At 35.5% G+C, this 21026-nt stretch overlaps 3 protein-coding genes across 5 annotated transcripts; 2 read left to right on the top strand and 1 right to left on the bottom strand.

Moving 5' to 3' along the window:
- Positions 1-1054: 1054 nt before the first annotated feature.
- LOC103996469 (uncharacterized) lies at positions 1055-6816 on the top strand. 2 transcript variants are annotated; one of them, XM_065163431.1, is made up of 4 exons: positions 1055-1311; positions 3019-4691; positions 4806-5150; positions 5618-6816. In XM_065163431.1, the coding sequence occupies exons 1-3, from the start codon at positions 1070-1072 to the stop codon at positions 5147-5149; spliced, it is 2259 nt and encodes a 752-aa protein (XP_065019503.1). In that variant the 5' UTR covers positions 1055-1069; the 3' UTR covers position 5150; positions 5618-6816. The 2 variants fall into 2 exon arrangements, with proteins under 2 accessions (XP_065019503.1, XP_018685165.2); XM_018829620.2 differs by lacking the exon at positions 5618-6816 and having other exon boundaries at positions 4806-5200.
- Positions 6817-6951: 135 nt separating this feature from the next.
- LOC135645245 (phosphoglycolate phosphatase 1A, chloroplastic-like) lies at positions 6952-15169 on the top strand. Of its 2 annotated transcripts, XM_065163432.1 has the most exons (11): positions 6952-7353; positions 7439-7506; positions 7605-7697; positions 7791-7862; positions 11327-11398; positions 11971-12030; positions 12176-12228; positions 12750-12847; positions 14332-14431; positions 14764-14867; positions 14946-15169. In XM_065163432.1, exons 1-11 carry the CDS (start codon positions 7077-7079, stop codon positions 15050-15052), a joined length of 1104 nt encoding a protein of 367 aa, XP_065019504.1. In that variant the 5' UTR covers positions 6952-7076; the 3' UTR covers positions 15053-15169. The 2 variants fall into 2 exon arrangements, with proteins under 2 accessions (XP_065019504.1, XP_065019505.1); XM_065163433.1 differs by lacking the exon at positions 11971-12030 and having other exon boundaries at positions 6958-7353.
- Positions 15170-16225: 1056 nt separating this feature from the next.
- Positions 16226-19017, bottom strand: LOC135645545 (zinc finger AN1 domain-containing stress-associated protein 15-like). The gene is made up of 2 exons (XM_065164036.1): positions 17940-19017; positions 16226-16544 (listed from the first exon to the last, which is right to left on the bottom strand). Exon 1 carries the CDS (start codon positions 18412-18414, stop codon positions 17941-17943), a length of 474 nt encoding a protein of 157 aa, XP_065020108.1. The 5' UTR covers positions 18415-19017; the 3' UTR covers positions 16226-16544; position 17940.
- Positions 19018-21026: the final 2009 nt, after the last annotated feature.

The following is a 21026-nucleotide window of genomic DNA, read 5'->3' as shown; positions in this document are numbered from 1 at the left end:
TGAGCACTAATCTTAACTTAGAATGGAAATCAATTTGATGAACTCTCGATCAAAGTTCTTGGTGTTCTTAGAAAATTAGAGGTGTAAAATTGCATTTTGTAAAATTCCATTGTGTATTCGTCTGTTTGTTTGCTTATAGTTAATTTGTGTTCATAGTGGTTATCATTAAATAGTTTAAATATCTATAATTCCTTATGATAAACTAAACTCGTTTTTTTGTTAATATCTATTATTACTTTTTTAATATATACTATTAGTTATTGTACAGCAATAAATTGTGCAGTAATAGAATGCAATTCATGTGATGCAGAGGAAAAATGAAGAATAATAAATAAATAAATAAGAAGGCATAATTTAGTTCAAATTTAATGTAAAATTTTATAAATATGATTTTTTTAATTGAAAAAGACATGATCAAGAGGGATATTAAATATATTATTTATCAGTTCGCTATGAATAGTTTTCTTTATTTATTTTGTTCATCTCCCTATAAATTTACAATAGATCCTAACTTGGGTATTTCCTGACTCACTAACTCATGCATCTCTACATAATGCGACTAATAAAGGTGGATAAGTATAATAACCAATAATTTTAAGTTATTTTTAAATAATAATAAAAGATAATTTTGGAATTATTAAAACATCAATAATCATAGGCCTTCTGAATAAATCATGCATATGAGGATTCATATTAGTGTATAAATGCAACTAAGTGGATACTATTTTTTATATTAGTCTCCATTAATATACGAAATATATGAAGTTTCATTTTTACCCTTTGATGCATTGGTCCCACTCGTATTGTCGATCATGATTGAGGAAGGAGAAGGGGCAACTGTATGCCTTTGTTGTTACTACCTCATGCGAGGATTACGAGTCAGTTATACAAGCAGTGAGATATGTAAAATAATTTTTTCACATAAAAAGAATATTATTTTGAAAATGTTAAAAGTAGGGATTCTCAATGAAAATTTTTCGAAATATATGAGTTTTTTTTTTTTTTTTTTTAATGCCTTGTGAGATCAAAGACAATAAGAGAGGATATACAAATACTTGCAAGGGTAAATATGGTAATCAAATTGAGGGACACAAATGGAATCACAAGAATTATTCGTCCTTCTGATAAGATCACAGCCGTTCATGGTCAGTTACCTGTCTCCACTTCCAATCTCGGTCTCTTGCTCGGCGGAACCACCTCCGCCGCTGCGGCCGCGCCAGACGCCGCCGGCACTCGGCGCCGCCGCGACTCCGGCACTTCCTCCTTAGCTGAATCCCTCTGGATCTCTTCCCCCTCCGCCGCAAAGTCAAGGTTCGGCTCTTAAATCTCCATGCACACAGTGGCTTCTTCCCTTGTTTGGGGTTTACAGAATATGGAGTTTTGCTCCCTCTTTAGTTGCATGATTGGCTGTGTGTTCGCATTCTACTTAAATTTAGTCTCTTAGCTATTTCAACTGGATGCCGGATGAAATTTGGTTATCTTGTTTTAGATACTGATCTAGATGTCGATTTTACTAGGGATTTGTGTTCGTTGTTAGGTCTGCTATGTCTGATACTCAATCGTCTTTCTTCCGTTCGTTTGGGTCAGCAAGCTTCTTTATCTGTCGAGTTCTTTAGTAGTTTCTTTTAGTGTCTATTTTGTGATCCCTTTCTATAGCTGATATGTAGTGTGGAAGTTGTAGTAAATAATTCCTATTGTAAAAGTTATTCGCTGAAGAACTTGATGTTAATCATCCACCTTGGATTTCCCCTGTGATGGTAATTTTTAGAAATGCTGCACTTTTCTATAGCCTGCTAGGGTTTTGCTTGCAGTAGCTATACTTAGAAATCCATAACAGATTCAGAAGTAACTAGTCTATGGGCAGATACAAAAAGTGATATTTGAGAACATACATACGTGCATACATATATACAAAAAAAAATTGCCTTCTTCGGATAATGTTTCATTTAGGTTGGAAAATAGATCATCTAGTCTTCTCCAGGACTTGATAGACTGTACTAACTAATCACAGTTCATTTTGTTTTAGAATGCAGAATTTTCATCTTCATATCCTGCAACACATTGTTTTTTTTTCCTAGTGAAAATACTCGGGTTGGACATGAGTCATTGAGGAAGTTACTTTTTTCTCTACACGGAAACACTCAAAAACTAGTTGAGCTTCTTGTCATTTAGCAAGTGGTGCTCAAGTGTCTGGTGAAGTATCTCCAAAATGGGTTTTTGTTGTACATAATGCTTGACATTTAGCTACTCTGTGTATTACTTGCCTGGCCATTATATATTGTTTTTATGGCACTTAACACATTATTAGTATATGGTGTGTCATTATGTTAATGAGTGTCATTTAGATCTATTTATACTACCTAGGCATAATATCTTTCTGATGATGTGATTTTTTTTTTGCAAAAAGGCTGTTCTTCATTACAATGAAAAAGTTGATGCTTGATGTCATGTTAAAATATCAGTTTTTAAAATGTTTCAGGTTGTTGAAGCATTTTTTTGATATGTAGTCACCTTATTAAAGAAAAGTAATTCAGTAGGATAAGTGCTGGACTTTCTTTGCATTGATGAGATGATTGTGGATGATATGTGGATGTAAAAGAGTGTTTGTTGGCATGTTTATCATATAACCCTTTTTGTCTTCATTCAAGATGACTAAACTTCACTTCAAACAAGAAGCCTAAGGAAAGAATTCAGCAGGAACTTAGAGCCACTTGCAATTCCTGGCTGTTGGTATCTTGTTGCCAGAAAAGATGCATGCCAAGGAACCCAGATAGAATTAGCTGGTCTATGGACATACTATTTACTTGTTGTTTAAGTTTATATATCAAAGAGTAATGTGTAGTTTCACCAGAATAAGAATAGTCTGAGGAATGCAGATTTTCATGTAATACAGAATGCAAATCACTTGATTTTATTATATTATGGAATATAAAAGAAGTATTTAGTTTATCATATTTTGCCCAAATTTAAACTTTTTCACTATCTGTTTTACATCAAATTTATTGAGCTGATTTGCAGCATAATGGTGAGAGGTAGGGATGCTTGTTGGGAACACTGTGTCTTGGTTGATGCAACAAGACAGAAAGTTCGGTGTAATTACTGTCATCGTGAGTTTAGCGGAGGGGTTTACAGAATGAAGTTTCACTTGGCTCAGATTAAGAACAAGGACATAGTCCCATGCTCAGAAGTCCCGGATGATGTAAGAAACTTGATTCATAGCATTTTAACTACTCCTAGAAAGCAGAAAGCTCCTAAGAAGTTGAAGATTGATCATACAGCAAATGGTCCCCAACATAGTTCCTCCTCAGCAAGTGGATATAATGCTAAAAATGCTGGATCTAGTGGGCAACATGGCAGTACTTGCCCATCCTTGTTACTTCCTCTCCCTTCACCTGGTGCACAACCAACAGCAAATGATGCTCAAAAGCAAAAGTATGATAATGCTGATAACAAGATTGCTCTTTTTTTCTTTCATAATTCTATTCCTTTTAGTGCTTCTAAGTCTATTTATTATCAAGCCATGATAGATGCAATAGCAGATTGTGGTGCAGGCTATAAGCCTCCAACTTATGAAGGGCTGAGATCAACTCTCTTAGAAAAAGTCAAAGAAGAAATCAATGAAAATCATAGAAAACTAAAAGATGAGTGGAAGGATACTGGCTGTACCATTTTATCAGACAATTGGTCAGATGGCAGGTCTAAATCACTCTTGGTTCTGTCAGTTGCATCACCTAAAGGGACACAGTTTCTTAAATTAGTTGATATATCTTCTCGTGCAGATGATGCCTATTATTTGTTTGAGTTGCTGGACTCTGTTATCATGGAAGTTGGTGCAGAAAACGTGGTGCAAGTCATAACAGATAGTGCAACAAGTTACGCTTATGCAGCTGGCTTACTCTTGAAGAAGTATCCTTCCTTATTTTGGTTTCCATGTGCTTCATATTCAATTGAGAAAATGTTGGAAGATATCAGCAAACTTGAGTGGGTGAGCACAACTTTAGAAGAAACCAGGACCATAGCTAGGTTTATATGCAGTGATGGATGGATTTTAAGTCTGATGAAAAAATTAACTGGAGGAAGGGAGTTGGTACGACCAAAAGTTGCAAGATTCATGACCCATTTTCTTACCCTAAGATCCATTGTCAATCAAGAAGATGACTTGAAGCATTTTTTTTCTCATGCTGATTGGTTGTCATCTGTACACAGTAGAAGGCCTGATGCACTAGCTATAAAGTCATTGTTATATCTTGAAAGGTTTTGGAAATCTGCACATGAAATTATCGGCATGTCTGAGCCACTTCTTAAACTTCTGAGGTTGGTTGATGGGGATATGCCTGCCATGGGATATATATATGAGGGTATTGAAAGGGCAAAAATGGCGATTAAGGCATTTTATAAAGGGTGTGAAGAAAAATATATGTCTGTTCTGGAAATAATTGAAAGAAGATGGAGTACGCATTGTCATTCTCATCTTCATGCAGCTGCAGCTTTTCTTAATCCAACGATCTTCTATGATCCAAGTTTCAAGCTTGATGTCAACATGAGAAATGGCTTTCATGCAGCAATGTGGAAAATGTTTCCTGAAGAGAATGATAGGATTGAACTCATCAAGGACCAACCTGTGTATATAAAGGCACAAGGTGCTCTTGGGAGCAAATTTGCTATTATGGGAAGGACATTGAATTCACCGGGTAGATTTGCTAATTATTTTTTAGAATTATTGGTTATCGATTGCTTTATCAAGTTCAAATTTGTTTCAGAAACATTATTATCACCTTCCTGACATTCTTCATGTGAAACCACAGGTGATTGGTGGGCCACATATGGTTATGAAATTCCTGTCTTGCAGAGAGCTGCAGTGCGGATACTTAGTCAGCCATGTAGTTCATACTGGTTCAAATGGAACTGGAGCGCATTCGAGAACATTTATACAAAGAACCACACCAGGATGGAGCTGGAAAAGCTCAATGATCTAGTTTTTGTGCATTGCAATCTTCGGTTACAGGAGATTAGCCAAAGTAGGGGTGCAAAATGTAGACCTGTTACATATGATGAAATAGATGTGAGTTCTGAGTGGCCAACAGAATCTGAATCTTCATCACTTCTATTGGATGATTCATGGTTAGACAATCTACCTTTTGAATGCTGAGGTAGCTTACCAACTTATGCTTAAATTTAGATGAAGATGGCATTCAGGCAAGATTTGCTAGCATTCTATGTGCAAACGGAACCACTGACACATGCTTAACGAATCTAACGTTGTTCGAAGCCACTAACTAATTTTCTGATATCTACTTATGCATGTTTTATTTTTGTGTTTAAAAACTAAAATTTATTGTAAAAAAAGAGCTGTAAACACATCAAAAGGTATTATGTATGCACATAATATCGACAAACTGTTCTATTTGTATATGAAGATTGTGATCATAGATCCATTTTTTTTTACCATTGCGGTGTTGATGGAATATCCTCTGGCCTCCTCACTTATGCAACAACCACGGTGAGGAACAGTTTTTTCTCCTTTATTTCTTTGTCCTTTTGAGATTTTCTCAACTGTTCTCTCACTTTGTTTTTAAGGGTTGAAAGCTCACTGAATTCTTTGTATTGATCATTACAGATTCAAAGCATCATCGGTACACTCGGTGCCTTCCATCAGTAAGGATAACATACTTTATTTCTTTCTTAGACCTTTTTGCTGCATAATGAATATGATTGTTTCAAAATACCCAATGAACAAGTCGGCATCTCAACTCTTCTCATTGTTGTCCTGAGAGGTAAACGTACATTTTTCATCTTTCGGATGCCTGATGTGATTCTGCTGTTTAAATGCAGGTATATTTTGATTTTTCTTTCAAAGAACATAATGTAAAATCTCCTTGTTGACTGTGTTTCAAAATGTTCTAAGTTCCTGGGAATAAGTTTCTAATGTTAATGAAGGATTACCTCTTATTAACTTGAAACAGTGTCTGGTTCCATTCATTTTCCTTGTGCATTTTGTAACAGTACTGGCTGAATGCAACTTAGCTGGTGGTGGATTTTATTTTTATCTGTAATAATAATAACTCATCAGTTCATGGATTTTTTTCACATCTCTATGCTTCTTGTGAACACTCCTATTTTTATCTTTCTCAGATCTTTGCTTCGTGATGATACTTACACTCATATATGGAATTTTGTTTCCTTTTCTAAATTACAGGAGTGACAGCAGGCGATTCCAAGGAATTGAGATCTCTTGGTGCTTTCAGAAGTTAAGCTTGATGCAAAGTGAAAGCACAACATAGAAACTGGGTGGTATTAAGATTTTCTAGCTTCCATATATATAAAATATTATTAAACAATATTAAATTTAGTTATATTTGTAATTTGATCATCATATTAAAAATAATAAAAATATAATTTTACTAAATATAATCCTTTAATTATCAATAAATACCTTTAATTCTCATAATTCCTTAATTATCTTTATTTTATATAACTCATTTTTCTTCCTTGGTCAATCATCCTAGATGATGATTAGGAGGAGAAGATGGGAAAGAAAAAGAATTGTGTGGAATGAGTCGAAAAAAGTGTTGGAATTAAGAGATAAATTGAGAATATTTATGTTTATTTATGGGGGTATTTTAGAAATATAAAAAGACTTAAAATGATATTATAAATAATAAAAAAAGATTGTAAATGAAAATCTCCAATATTATTTGTACAAGGTCATAGAAAATAAGATTTTATTAAAAAAATATAAATGAAAATTTACATGTTCTTAATTTGACTAAAAATTTCTTTGTATACAGAGCTCAACAATGAAAAAATTAATGTAATCAACCTTTTATATATATATATATATATATAATGTAACATGGATAATGTAAGGAGAGATGGGAGGCTGATAGCCATTTGATGGTTATAGTAAGTATGGAAAAGGATATAAGACTTGTGGTTGGCGGGGCTTACGCTTCTTCTTACCTCCACAAACACTGGACTTAACCCCTCACCACCGCAACGCCACTCGAATGGAGGAGACAACTTTAAATGCATTCTCATATCGCCCACCCATTTGAAGCGACATCGGGAGGGAGGAGATGTTGATGACCAGGGGAGTCTCCGACGTCTTCCTCGCAGTATCCGCCTCGGCCTCTTCCCGATCCCCGGCTCCCCCGGCCTTAGCGACGGGGCGACGGCTCTTCTCGGCGCTTCTCCCGCCGTCGTCGTCGCTCTCCTCCTCTAACCGCCACTTCGGGCCGCGGCGACGGCTCGGACGCTGGAGTTCGACCATGGCCGCGAGAGCCGCGGCTCAGAGGCTGGAGAACGTCGACGAGCTCATCGATTCTGTCGAGACCTTCCTCTTCGATTGCGATGGTGATCTCCTTCTCCCATCCTTTGTCCATATCGATTCCTAAATGAATCATCGGTCATTAGAAATTCGATTTTGTCCGCCTTGCAGGAGTTATATGGAAGGGCGATAAATTGATCGACGGGGTGCCCGGGACTCTTGATATGCTTAGATCAAAGGTTAGACCGCTGCATCTTTTGTTTGGATTTAGATTCCTTGATGAATGCACACATTGGGAAGGAAATCGATTAGATATGCTTTGGTTCATTGCGTCCAGGGGAAAAGATTGGTTTTTGTGACTAACAACTCCACAAAGTCGAGGAAGCAGTACGGGAAGAAGTTTGAAACTCTTGGTCTGAGCGTCACTGAGGTCTGTTAAATTTTATTCGTTTAGTTTTGTACGATTGTGTGAACTGTATGATTTACTAACCTTATGCATGTAATGATGGTTAAATTCGAATAGGAGGAGATCTTTGCATCATCTTTTGCTGCGGCTGCTTACTTGAGGTCCATCGACTTCCCTAAGGATAAGAAGGTTAGCATTACAGCTATTGCTATCTTGGTGAACTTCTTTAAGGAGCATATATGAGTTCCTTACTGTAGGTTATGCAAGGAGCAATCATCTTAAATCACAGAGGTTTGAATTTAAGAAAACAGTAAATTCTGACCCATAAAGCACCATCTGCTTGCTGGTCATTTGCTAATCATTTTGGAACCCTTAGGGCTGGAATGCTTATAGATGACTGGATTGCAGTTTGTAATTTCAGAATTATTAGGCAATTAACTGCTCTGTGTTACTCTAGTAATTGCAGTTCTACCAAGTTTATTAAGACTGCTTATAAGAATTGTGCCTTTGATGTGCAGAGTTGAAATTAAATTTATTCTCCTTTTTTCCACAAACTGGCATATGTTGGACATATGTGCAAGATTTACAAAGACCAATTCCATCCTAAACTTTTTTGTCTAAAATTCTGTTTCATAAGTATCTGAAACAGTAAATTCTGACCCATAAAGCACCATCTGCTTGCTGGTCATTTGCTAATCATTTTGGAACCCATAGGGCTGGAATGTTTTTAGATGACTGGATAGCAGTTTGTAATTTCATAATTATTAGGCAATGAACTGCTCTGTGTTACTCTAGTAATTGCAGTTCTACCAAGTTTATTAAGACTGCTTAAAGAATCGTGCCTTTGATGTGCAGAGTTGAAATTAAATTTATTCTCCTTTTTTCCACAAATTGACATATGTTGGACATATGTGCATGATTTACAAAGATCAATTCCATCCTAAACTTTTTTGTCTAAAATTCTTTTTCATAAGTATCTAAAACAGTAAATTCTGACCCATAAAGCACCATCTGCTTGCTGGTCATTTGCTAATCATTTTGGAACCTATAGGGCTGGAATGTTTATAGACGGCTGGATTGCAGTTTGTAATTTCAGAATTATTAGGCAATTAACTGCTATGTGTTACTCTAGTAATTGCAGTTCAACCAAGTTTATTAAGACTGCTTATAAGAATTGTGCCTTTGATGTGCAGAGTTGAAATTAAATTTATTCTCCTTTTTTCCACAAACTGGCATATGTTGGACATATGTGCAAGATTTACAAAGACCAATTCCATCCTAAACTTTTTTGTCTAAAATTCTGTTTCATAAGTATCTGAAACAGTAAATTCTGACCCATAAAGCACCATCTGCTTGCTGGTCATTTGCTAATCATTTTGGAACCCATAGGGCTGGAATGTTTTTAGATGACTGGATAGCAGTTTATAATTTCATAATTATTAGGCAATGAACTGCTCTGTGTTACTCTAGTAATTGCAGTTCTACCAAGTTTATTAAGACTGCTTAAAGAATCGTGCCTTTGATGTGCAGAGTTGAAATTAAATTTATTCTCCTTTTTTCCACAAATTGGCATATGTTGGACATATGTGCATGATTTACAAAGATCAATTCCATCCTAAACTTTTTTGTCTAAAATTCTTTTTCATAAGTATCTAAAACAGTAAATTCTGACCCATAAAGCACCATCTGCTTGCTGGTCATTTGCTAATCATTTTGGAACCTATAGGGCTGGAATGTTTATAGACGGCTGGATTGCAGTTTGTAATTTCAGAATTATTAGGCAATTAACTGCTATGTGTTACTCTAGTAATTGCAGTTCAACCAAGTTTATTAAGACTGCTTATAAGAATTGTGCCTTTGATGTGCAGAGTTGAAATTAAATTTATTCTCCTTTTTTCCACAAACTGGCATATGTTGGACATATGTGCATGATTTACAAAGACCAATTCCATCCTAAACTTTTTTGTCTAAAATTCTGTTTCATAAGTATCTGAAACAGTAAATTCTGACTCATAAAGCACCATCTGCTTGCTGGTCATTTGCTAATCATTTTGGAACCTATAGGGCTGGAATGTTTATAGATGGCTGGATTGCAGTTTGTAATTTCAGAATTATTAGGCAATTAACTTCTGTGTGTTACTCTAGTAATTGCAGTTCTACCAAGTTTATTAAGACTGCTTATAAGAATTGTGCCTTTAATGTGCAGAGTTGAAATTAAATTTATTCTCCTTTTTTCCACAAACTGGCATATGTTGGACATATGTGCATGATTTAGAAAGACCAATTCCATCCTAAACTTTTTTGTCTAAATTCTTTTTCATAAGTATCTTCAATGGTCCTGCCTCATTATAACCTGCTAGACCAAACTATTTTGGCTTAACAATTTGATTGTACCATGAAGAGAAAAATGTAGAATGATTTTACAAAATATCTTGGCTTATCCTTTAATATTATGACCATGCCAGCCATGCAATAGTCACCCGCTGCAACCGTCCATGTCAATGCCGAAGGATATCAACATCTAGTGACATTTGAGTATTGGAACTCTACCCTAATATTAATTATGGAAACATGACCAACAAGAGCAACCTATAATGGCATGCTGATCGTGTTCTGCTTATCAACAACTGATCAGCATGGCTTATGTGCATACTGTGATAAGGAAAGAACATTTGTATCATTTTATCTTTTGCTCCTTCGGTGTTATTCATCATACACTTTGTTAAGTTCCTGAACTGGCCGCTGCAATTTTGCACCAGTTTAATATTTACGTGTTGGGAATATTCCTGTTTGTTAGTCGTGGTAGCCAAGAATCCAAAATTCTACAAAGATTGTAACATTATTTGCATGGATTGATATGACCACACTCTATCCTTGTGGAGATTAAGCAATTAAAATGGTCTCTTCAAAACTTTTGCAATGGTGTGAGATTTGGAGGATACCATGAAACTTATGACATATTGATTAGTTCTACATCGAAAGTGGGCAAGATTAAGATTAACTTATAAGGGTCTGATGGATATGTTACTATCAACTTCAGCTAAGTATTTTAGCTAGTGATTTGGGCTCAATAAAGTTGACAGACCAGCTAGCCCATTGGACTCAGGTCATGATAAATAGTATTGGAGCCGGCCTAGTATTGGAGTATGGTGAGGGGTTGAGTAGAAAATGACTACAGATGGAGTTAGAGGACTCATCACGGGGTGGAGCCATCACTGGGCATGACTAAGATTGAATTATTAGGGTCTAATGAGTGTACTACTATTAATTTCGACTTAAGCATTTGGCTAGTAGTTTGGGCTCAATGAATTTGATAGACCAATTAGCCCATTAGGTCCGGGTCGTGACAAAACTAATACAAATGTGGTTTTTGAGACCCAAGTTAATCTTATGAATTCATGAAATATTTATAACAGACAAAGTTAGCTTCCCAGAAACTGAATCTAGAAGAAACAATTTGTAATGACAACAGTTAAATATCAGGTGTAAGATCTAGCATATACGCTTGTTTAACATTAGTGGTGCATATTTCTGTATTCTACTTAATGTGTTCCAAAATATATATTATTTTGAAAATTCGATTTAGAGATGCATTAAATTAGGCATGGTGAAAGAACTAATGGTTTGGCTTAAGTTATCTTCCGAAATTTCAGGTATATGTGATAGGTGAGGATGGAATCCTGAAGGAGCTAGAGCTTGCTGGATACCAGTATCTTGGTGGTCCGGTATGTTAAAAGTTTTTGTATAACTATATCAGTAGAAATTGTTTTCAGCAGATTGCACAAAAAAAAAAAAAAACTTATTTTTGTTCAACTTTGGTAGAGCTTGCTGGACACCAGCATATGTTGCCTTGGACTTTGCTACTCTATCGAGTTCTTATACATCTGATGCTATATAATTTAGAAGTAGATGAGATCATGTCCATCATCTGTTGGTAAAGTAGTTTTCCTTAAATGTAAAGCATCAGCAACTAATTAACAAACATCAGTGGATTAACATTCATATAGATAAAGTGTTAATCAATGAAATTTTGGGTCATACCCAGCATATGTTGCATCTAGATCTTGAGAGGAATTTTAAGCTAGATCTTTTATAAGGCATTTCAGTAATTTTGGATATTTATATTGTTATTTGTTATACACCTTCATTTCCGTAGTTCCTAATTTATTTTAAAAAAATGTTAGTCAGTGGATATATTCTTTTGAATACTGCTACAAATTCCTTATTTTTTACATATTGATTCCAAATTTGAGCTAGCATAGATCACAAGTGTAACACCAAATACATACCATCACAGGAAGATGGCGATAAAAAGATAGAGCTGAAACCTGGTTTTTTGATGGAGCACGATCACAATGTAAAGTTCCAACTCTGCAAAATTCTAGGATATATAAGCCCCTTTTTCTGGCCTAAAGCCTTCCTTCTTTGACAATTAATCCAAATAATGATATTTTCATTGCCTATTTACACTGACATTCAACTTGCTTGGTTCCTTTTTCTAGGTTGGAGCAGTTGTGGTTGGATTTGATCGCTACTTCAACTACTATAAAGTTCAGTAGGTTTCTTGTCTGTTTCTCAACCTTTGTCCATTTTATTTTAATTATAATAACTATTGCACAACACAGTGCATGCCTTTATTTTGAGATTCTCCTAGTATAATCTGAGTTTCTGTTATTATAAGCAATCTTTTGATCCATGTATTCTATTCAGAGGGGGAAAAGAACAAAGAGTTACAACCTTGATTAAAAGAAATTTTGCTGAACTCTGCTGATGTATAGTTAAGGTGGTTGGACAGTGAAATTCTTTCATTATATCTGATTAGATGATCAGAATTTTATGGGTGAGAAAGTTCTGAATATATTACTATGAAGCAGCAATATGTGAATATTTCAATTGTCATTTAAGAGTTTAGTTGGTAGGTCGGTCCTCATATTGTCATATTTTATATAAATTTCTCTGGGACATCCAGGCTCATCATACATGGATGGCCTAAATTACCTTTTGTATGATGCTCAAGTAATTCTCCTTTCAGTCTGGGTTATTTAAGCAATGTTAACAATTTCTTATTGATTGAAGGTATGGAACACTTTGTATACGTGAAAACCCTGGGTGTATTTTCATTGCAACAAATCGTGATGCTGTAACTCATCTGACTGATGCTCAAGAATGGGCAGGTTTGACTCACTAAACTTAAGCATTTCTTCTTCCTGTGTCTTGACAACTAATGTTTCTTGACACTTCAGTGAGATACTTTTACATGTATCACCAATGAAAATTTTATGTTTGATATCTTAAAAATCAAATGGCGATGAGATGTTCTTGCTATAACTATTATTTTATCTATCTCGTGGCATCTAGTTAGTGGCTGTTAAAGATAGAAGTTAAGCGGAACAAATATAGTAGGAAAATCTTGTCAGAAAGGTGATATCTTTCTCTCATAGTTACTTTGAACTGATGATCATACAGTTAACAGTTGTCTAAAGTTCAATGCACCTTTGGATAATTCTGGAATATTTTGCTGCTACAGATGACAACTTTATTATTTAAAAAAGAAACAAATTATTGGGTTTTTGGGGGTTTTCAAGCTCTAGAGTACAAGATCGCAACTACCTGATAAACATCATCAGATAAAACAACCATGCTGTTCCCTAGTTCAAGTCATTGAAAAATTCCTATTTTTGTCATATTAAAGTTATTCATCATTCACATTGTTTGCTCTTGTTTCCATAGTGCTGAAACACTTTGGAACCAAATTAAGCAGCTATAAATCTTGGTAGAACAAACGGGAGAAATATTTTCTAGAGCTTCACATGTATGAGGATAGTTTGTATTAAAATATGCCCCCGTAAAAAAGGTCTAAAAGCTAACATTTACCCAGAACTCATTTAGTGTATTGTTTTGGAAAGTCTAGAAATGAGCTATGTGCTAATATGCCACGTTGAACTAGTAAGCTGCAGTTTTGCTTTCTTTTATCTATTCTCTACTGTCTGTTTGCTTTGTTTCCATAATTAACTTGATCTGTTGATTAGCTACAATTATTGCCCACATCAAACCTCGATGAGATCATATGTATGCCCTCCTGGTCCTAATACATCAACATACCCTCCTTCATTAACCAGAAAAATTCTTTGTTGAATGCCAGAGTTCATTTGAGCCATGTTTTTAGTTTGTCCAATTCAACTAGCAAACATGCAAATATTACAAGTTAGTGTACTAAACTATGATATTATGATAACTTTACAAGATTAATTTTTAACAATACCTAATATGTGCCAAATTGTATTAGATAACTCTTAGAAAAGCAGGTTGGCTAGAATCATGTGTCTGTCGCTATATAAGCTTATAGCAGACCCACTATAAGGTTAGTATAGAGCATATATCCTGCAGCTGAGACATGCCGTTTGGTGTTGGGTACCATAATTGATGGTGCTTATAAAGATCCAAGACACAATTGGTAAATAGGAGTGAATGTTTTCATTGGATTTGTTGTAGAGCACACTCCAGTTGTTCAACTTTCAGAAAAAAGTTTATTGGTGGATTCCAAGGGTAATTTTAGTGAGATAAATTATTTCAACCTTTGTGCTCTCAGATTATGAGAGGCTGGCTTTTCATTATTTTCCATTAAAGTCCTATCTAATTGCTAACTCATGCATTGCAGGTGGAGGTTCAATGGTTGGGGCAATTTGCGGTTCAACCCAACGGGAGCCGCTTGTTGTGGGAAAGCCCTCGACTTTTATGATGGATTACTTAGCAAACAAGTAAGATTGAAATTCTTGACATTCATCCTATATAATGATTTTTACACTCATGATATCATACAAAATATAGAAAAAGAGTGAGACTTTTGTGTGATACATTATGATCTTCCACTGATTGGATCTCTGGGGATGATCACCTCTTTCCCATCCTAAACCTAGTGGCGGCACATCATTCAGATTCACACCCAAGAGGGGAGAGCAATTAGCAAATTCTATATTACCTAACCTAACCAAATTGCAGTATTCCACTTAGATCGGATTGAGAGTTAATAATAATTACTTGATGAATCTTTTTGGTGGACTTGCATAATCATACTTGCAATTGATCACAGGTTTGGCATTCTCAAATCTCAAATATGCATGGTAGGAGATCGGTTGGATACCGATATACTATTTGGGCAAAATGGTGGCTGCAAAACACTTCTTGTACTCTCAGGTAATTCAAATGCATGTTACTTCCTTTTCTCTTGGCACCATATTTTTGCACCTATGATGATTTCTTCCTTGTTGGTAGGTGTTACTTCTCTGCAAATGCTGCAAAGCCCCAGCAACTCCATACAACCAGATTTCTACACAAACAAGATATCAGACCTTGTCACTCTTAAAGCTGCAGCAGTCTGAATGAGAAGAATAACTTCATTTGTTATTGTTTTTAAGCTGCAAAACATTGCAGTCCTTTATATTATACCTATATATGAACCAAATATGATTTTTGATTGCACAGGAACAGTTCTTATAGATTATGATTTTTCTTTTTTTTTGACAAGGAGTGATGTATGGTTCATAGCCTAATATGCAAATGAATTGACCTGGATTTAACCCGGACTTTACCAAAGTTTTGCAACATTTGGTTAAGAAGGGGGACAAAATGACAAAGAAGTTAGGGCGAATTTTTGTACTATGTTATGGTATTTTCCTTGATATTACTAAAAACATAGTGTTTTTACATTGTGACAAAAACAAAATATTTTTGCAAATACTAAAAAATTATACCATATGAATTGATCCATAAGAAAATAGAGAAAATGTAAAACTCCTGATTAGTCCTACATCGAAAGTGGGCAGGATTAAGATTGACTTATAAGGGTCTTATGAGTATACTAATTGTAATACCCCTGATTAGTCCCACATCAAAAGTGGACAGGATTAAGATTGACTTATAAGAATATGATGAGTGTACTATTATCAACTTCAGCTTAAGCATTTTGGTCAATGGTTTAGATCAAACGAAATTGATAGCCAGTTAGCCCATCAGGCCCGAGTCATAATATTTGATATCAGAGCCGAGCCGACCTAGCATTTGAGCATGGTGAGGGTCAAGATCTTACAAAACCATTTAATCTCTTTTTATTATTTAATTTTTATTTTTAACTATGACCAACAGTAAGATATCATCCAAGGTATCATCATGTTTTATTTATTTAAATTGAAATTATTTTTATCATATATAATTTTTTTTAATTATTTAAATGTCATCATCACAGATTGATTCAATTTTATTTAAAAAATACTAGAATTATTCAAAATGATGTATTTGGATTATTTTCTTCAAAAAAAAATAAAAAATACTGAACTCCTCAGATTATATATATTATTAAACAGGTGTTGGGTGTTGTAGTTAAATAAAGGTGTTGACAATAATTTTCCTTTTCACCCCACCTAAAAGACAAAAAAGTGCATTTGTTCCTTTTTCTTCCAAATACATTAATATCCGATAAGTTACCGAAAACCAATACCTAACCAAAATTTAAATCCTTGATCTGCAGTATCACTACAGATCAGAAGAATCACACCTGATTAATTTGATGATAAGCATAATACTTAGTGCAAAAGATAATGAAGGTTATACAGAGCACAATTACTTGAACCATCAATAGAAGAATAACCTCAAACACATCCAGGGAACAGAGAGAGAATTTGGTCTTGGTGGACCTCAGCTTTGTGCTTGATTCAGAAGCCTTTAGTTGGAATCTGTATAATAGAAAAGGCTGCACCAACAACAATTTCTTCTTTCAGAAAGCTTTTGTTTATACCATGAGAAAGCTTGAACCCACTTGCAGTCATTTCCAGGCTGGCCTTCATGCACTTCATCATCATGCACCCAACCTTCATTCTATACAAATGACAAAAATTGGCCATGTCAAAAAAGCAAGGGATCCACTCACGACGATCCACAAGAAAAGGAGTAGCAAAACCAAAACAATCTTTTAAGTATGCATTCTTTATAAGTTAGGCCTTGTGGCTTTGTTGTTGTTATTCTGTTCCAAGTTTTTGACACGACAAAACATCCATAAACAACAAAAAAGGTCCATATGATCAAACAGAAACTTGCTATTCTGAATCCACGGAATCAATTATTATCGATTACATTTGGCTTAAGTATACAGAAACAAAGACATGTAAAATCACATTTGTTGAATTACATAATTTGATGCATATAATTTTTCTGTGTTCTACTGTTATATGCCAAAAGAGCAAGCTGAAATGGGAACCCAAAAAAAAAACAAAATCCTCCACCAGCTACTTGTTGGGTGATAACTATACAACAAAAAGTAGCTACCAAAAAGGTTATCAATAATCTAATAAAACGAAGCATTAATTATAGAGACAATTATATAAAGTTATGGTATTGTGACAGAAATTGACCTTCCATGAAGAGGCATCATCATAAAAAATAAGAAAGTTATCATAAATAAATATGAAGAACATGTTCCACATGATTTCCCAAATTATTTTATAGTATTAATTGATGATAGATCATGGCATGTACCGTTGTCCTCTTTGTTAGTTCACATAATCTCCGCCTGTATAAAGGAGGATAAGCACAAAGATAATTTTAAAAAAGTAATCATAGGGAGATTACAGATCATGGAACCTTTATTCCCATTAAACTACATAATTTACCTTAAATTGATCACAACCTTTTTTTTAAGGAAATAATCATTCATCAATCAAGTAATTGGAGCTCCATGAGAAGATCTACATGAGATCATCACTTATTTCAGGGATATAGCTTAACATATGCTGCATTGTTTCATAGGCTACAGATAATGTGGAGACACATTAATAAAAGAAGGAATCCAATGCAAAATGAAGGCCCATCTTTATCATCTAAAGCTACACCTTTCCCATTGTAAATAGCAAAAAGCTTACCCACTGCAAGTTACTTATCCAATTGTTTTCCAATCTTTAGTGCAAAAGAATAGAACCCAAAAGGAGGAGATCAAGAATTCTTATAGATCAACATTTGGCGAGGACATTCAATTCCAATTAGGAGGAGATATGGATCAATCTAAAGCTACATACCTCATTACTAATATCAAATGCATATGATTAAACATCAGTGAAACCAAGATCAAATTCCCTATGCCACCGATAATTAATTGGATAACCGAATCAGATAGTATAATTCATATTAATTTGTTTCAATTAGTCATCCATACAGATGAAAACCAATTTATCTACAGCTCCTAACAAGGGAGGAGAAAGAAAAGTTCCAAATTTGTACCTCAGATCTTGATGATCTTGGCAGCTTTGATGACAGGGTTGGCCTTGGCGATCTCCTCCCTCCCAGCAGCCTTGTAATCGAAAGAACATTCATGGGCATCAGAGTACCGGTGACGACCGCAGAAGAGATCGCCGCACCGGCACCGGAATCCGGTGAGACCAACCTTTTTCCGGCAAGCAGAGCATCTGTTGCTGAATCTAACAGGAGCCGGGGATTCCTCCCCGGGGTTGGAGGGCTCCTCGTCAAGCTTCGGTGTGGAGGAAGCCGCAAACGTTATCGTGGGGGCCGGAGGAGATTCCGGTATCTCGGGCCTCTGAATACCGGATTCCTCGCTCGGTTTCAGAAGGACAGAAGAAGGCGGCGGCGGTTGCGATGACGATGGGGGTGAAGGTGGCGAAGGAGAAGGGGAAGAAGAGGGAGAGGGCTTGAAGATCTCCGCTTCATCTTTGTCAAGATTGCAGCTTTCTCCAGCCATTTAAGCGTTCTCGAAAGGGACGAAATCCACCAAAATTATCGAAGCAAACAGATCACGAACAATCAAAGCTGCAGAACCAGAAATCAACGCCAGAAAATTACACAAATCGCTGAAAAGCCGGATTTTGAAGGCCGGGATGGAAAAAGAAACAAGAAACTAAAGGGAAAAATCGCTTTTTATTTTATTTTATTTTATGGATTAGGGCTTCAATCAAGAAAGGAACGCCGAAGCCAGGCTCAAAAGGTCAGAATCTGCCACAAGGTTCGACGAAACCGAGGGCAGATAGCCATAAAAACCGAAGAAATCGACCATAAAAGACAGCGGCCCAATCGGCCGGAGCGAGGAACGGCGAGGGAATCGGTGAGAACAGGGGAGGAAGAACGGTAAACGTAAGAGCTTTGGAGGCAGTGGAAAAGGGAGAGCGATCGACGATCGACCCCAAGTATATGAACAGGGCATTGGGTGGAACAGGGGAAGGAAGCAGGATTGGGGACGGTGTGTTTGAGGCACAAGCGAAAGCTAATGGTCCCCATGGATTAATGGGAGCCACCCATCAGTGAGAGGCCATTAGCCCATCACCCATCTCATCTGATGCATCTCAATTCTCCCATTAGCGAAGTCCAGCCAGTGCTGCTGAATGGGAGCAAGACAAATCCAATTAGTTGACAGTGCCTTTTGAAAGGCTGCGAAACTACCACGAAAAATAACATCTGACCTGACATTTTTTTGACTAGGAAAAGATGCTCATGATTTGTAACACTGCCTGAGTCAATTATAAATCTTATTATCATTAACTAAGATTTAAATTATCAATTTAAATTTATCTAGTTAATCGATCAATCATCCTATCAAATTCAATATAAATAGTGATATAAATGCAAAGGGAGATGAAAAATCAAAGTTGTAAAAGTACTATTTTGGATGCTTATTTGAATGAACGTCTAACTTTGAAGTGTGAATATTTATAATAACTCAAATTTAGGTCTCATATCGTGGAGTCATTACTAAGTTGGATCTCAGGTCTAATTTTAGATTATATTTGGATCTTAAAAATTGAAGGGAGACCTCAAATTTGAATCATAGCATGTATTTCTCAATAGGCTGAATCTCATATTTCTAAGCTATCTTTGAACCTTTAAGTGGACATCTTAATTACCCTAAGTTTACTTTCATATTGGATGTGAGATGCCATTTGAGTTGGCTTATAGGAGAATAACAAGTCTAACAAAAAAACCTAAACATTTTGAAATATTGATTTATTTTATTAAGTTAATAAGTTATTCTATCGAATTGTATTTTATTGATTCATTTCTTTCTACAAACTCAAAATGACAACAGCTTATTTAATTATCAATTTTATTAAAAAAATAAGATTGAAAGGAAATCAAGATGGATATAAAATGTATATCACTTGTATGGTTCCAAATGAAAGGAATGCAAGGGCTATATACCATCCAAACTTTAGCCACCCCTTACATTGGAAAACATCTTTCAATGAAGACAACTAGTTATTGTGACGACAACCTAGCAGTTTGCAAACATGTTTACTTGTTTATAAACTACAAGATATTACTAGCTCACAATCAACAGGATGTCAATTGATGGATTGTCTGTATCCAAGAGGGTCTTCCGGTTTGATCTTCATATGCATATATGTGGAAGAAAAAAAAAAAATAGCATGCTAATTGACAAATTCACAGCCGACGCCAAGAAATATTTAAGACATAACGCAACTAATGATTATTTGATACGCTGCAATTAAGAACTGCAATGAAATCTCCACCATCCTATATCAGTTAAAAGTCAGTCTCCAACCCATTCGTCATCGGGTCCATCTCAACTAAATCGGTAGGTTTTCCAAGATAGAAGAGATAAAAAGAAGAAAGAGAAGAAAGAGAGAGTATAGCCCAAGCTGTGGATCGTGCTTTACCTATAGTAGAAGCTCCCTAATAACTTATTATTAGGAAAATATTTTCTGAATCATTCTTAACTCAAAATATTTCTATAGTAATACTAATGTGGCTAATTTTGGAATAACAAACTTTATTGTATGTCCATGCCTATTTGTTATCACCTATCTTATTATAAAGACATTATAATAAATAATGTAAGCAATGAGTTATCTTCAAAACAATTCAGAGATGGTCCAATATCGATCAATGTTTTTTGAATTAAAAATCATCATCCCGCTTGTCTTTGGTTATTATGATTGTATCGACATGCTAGCAACTGAAACAGTGACAATAATATGGTAAACATCGAAGATCAATAGCACGCAACAAAAAGGTAAATCCAGTTATATGTAGTTACATATATTTTTAATTTATTTAAAATTAAATCTATGATCGAATAAATTCATAATGATCGGAGACTTAAACTGGTTCGATCATTCTGACTACTACGGCAACAGCTTCCGTAGAAGCAACCGGAGTGTAATGGTTATCCGCAGAGGAACCCTCCTGATCGTACATCTAAAATCCGACGCCCAACATGCTGCCACCTCAGCTTGCTAGAGGTGCATGCCCGTATAAATTGGCTAACTGGGCTCCGTGTCAACTACGCCTTCCTAGGTCGGCAGATTGCAGAGCCCATGCCATGACACAACCCCGAGT

The sequence above is a fragment of the Musa acuminata genome, chromosome BXJ3-8 (assembly GCF_036884655.1).
Source record: "Musa acuminata AAA Group cultivar baxijiao chromosome BXJ3-8, Cavendish_Baxijiao_AAA, whole genome shotgun sequence".
Taxonomy (NCBI): Eukaryota; Viridiplantae; Streptophyta; class Magnoliopsida; order Zingiberales; family Musaceae; genus Musa; species Musa acuminata.
Note: the sequence above shows the minus strand (reverse complement) of the source record. Positions and strands in the feature narration are given on the sequence as shown.

Coding starts and splice junctions, on each gene's coding strand:
- LOC103996469 (XM_065163431.1), top strand. CDS start 1,070: ATGGTAATCAAATTGAGGGACACAAATGGAATCACAAGAATTATTCGT. Junction 1,312..3,018: donor CCCTCCGCCGCAAAGTCAAG/GTTCGGCTCTTA, acceptor GCTGATTTGCAG/CATAATGGTGAGAGGTAGGG. Junction 4,692..4,805: donor AAGGACATTGAATTCACCGG/GTAGATTTGCTA, acceptor GTGAAACCACAG/GTGATTGGTGGGCCACATAT.
- LOC135645245 (XM_065163432.1), top strand. CDS start 7,077: ATGTTGATGACCAGGGGAGTCTCCGACGTCTTCCTCGCAGTATCCGCC. Junction 7,698..7,790: donor TTGGTCTGAGCGTCACTGAG/GTCTGTTAAATT, acceptor AAATTCGAATAG/GAGGAGATCTTTGCATCATC. Junction 12,031..12,175: donor TGATGGAGCACGATCACAAT/GTAAAGTTCCAA, acceptor TCCTTTTTCTAG/GTTGGAGCAGTTGTGGTTGG.
- LOC135645545 (XM_065164036.1), bottom strand. CDS start 18,414: ATGGCTGGAGAAAGCTGCAATCTTGACAAAGATGAAGCGGAGATCTTC.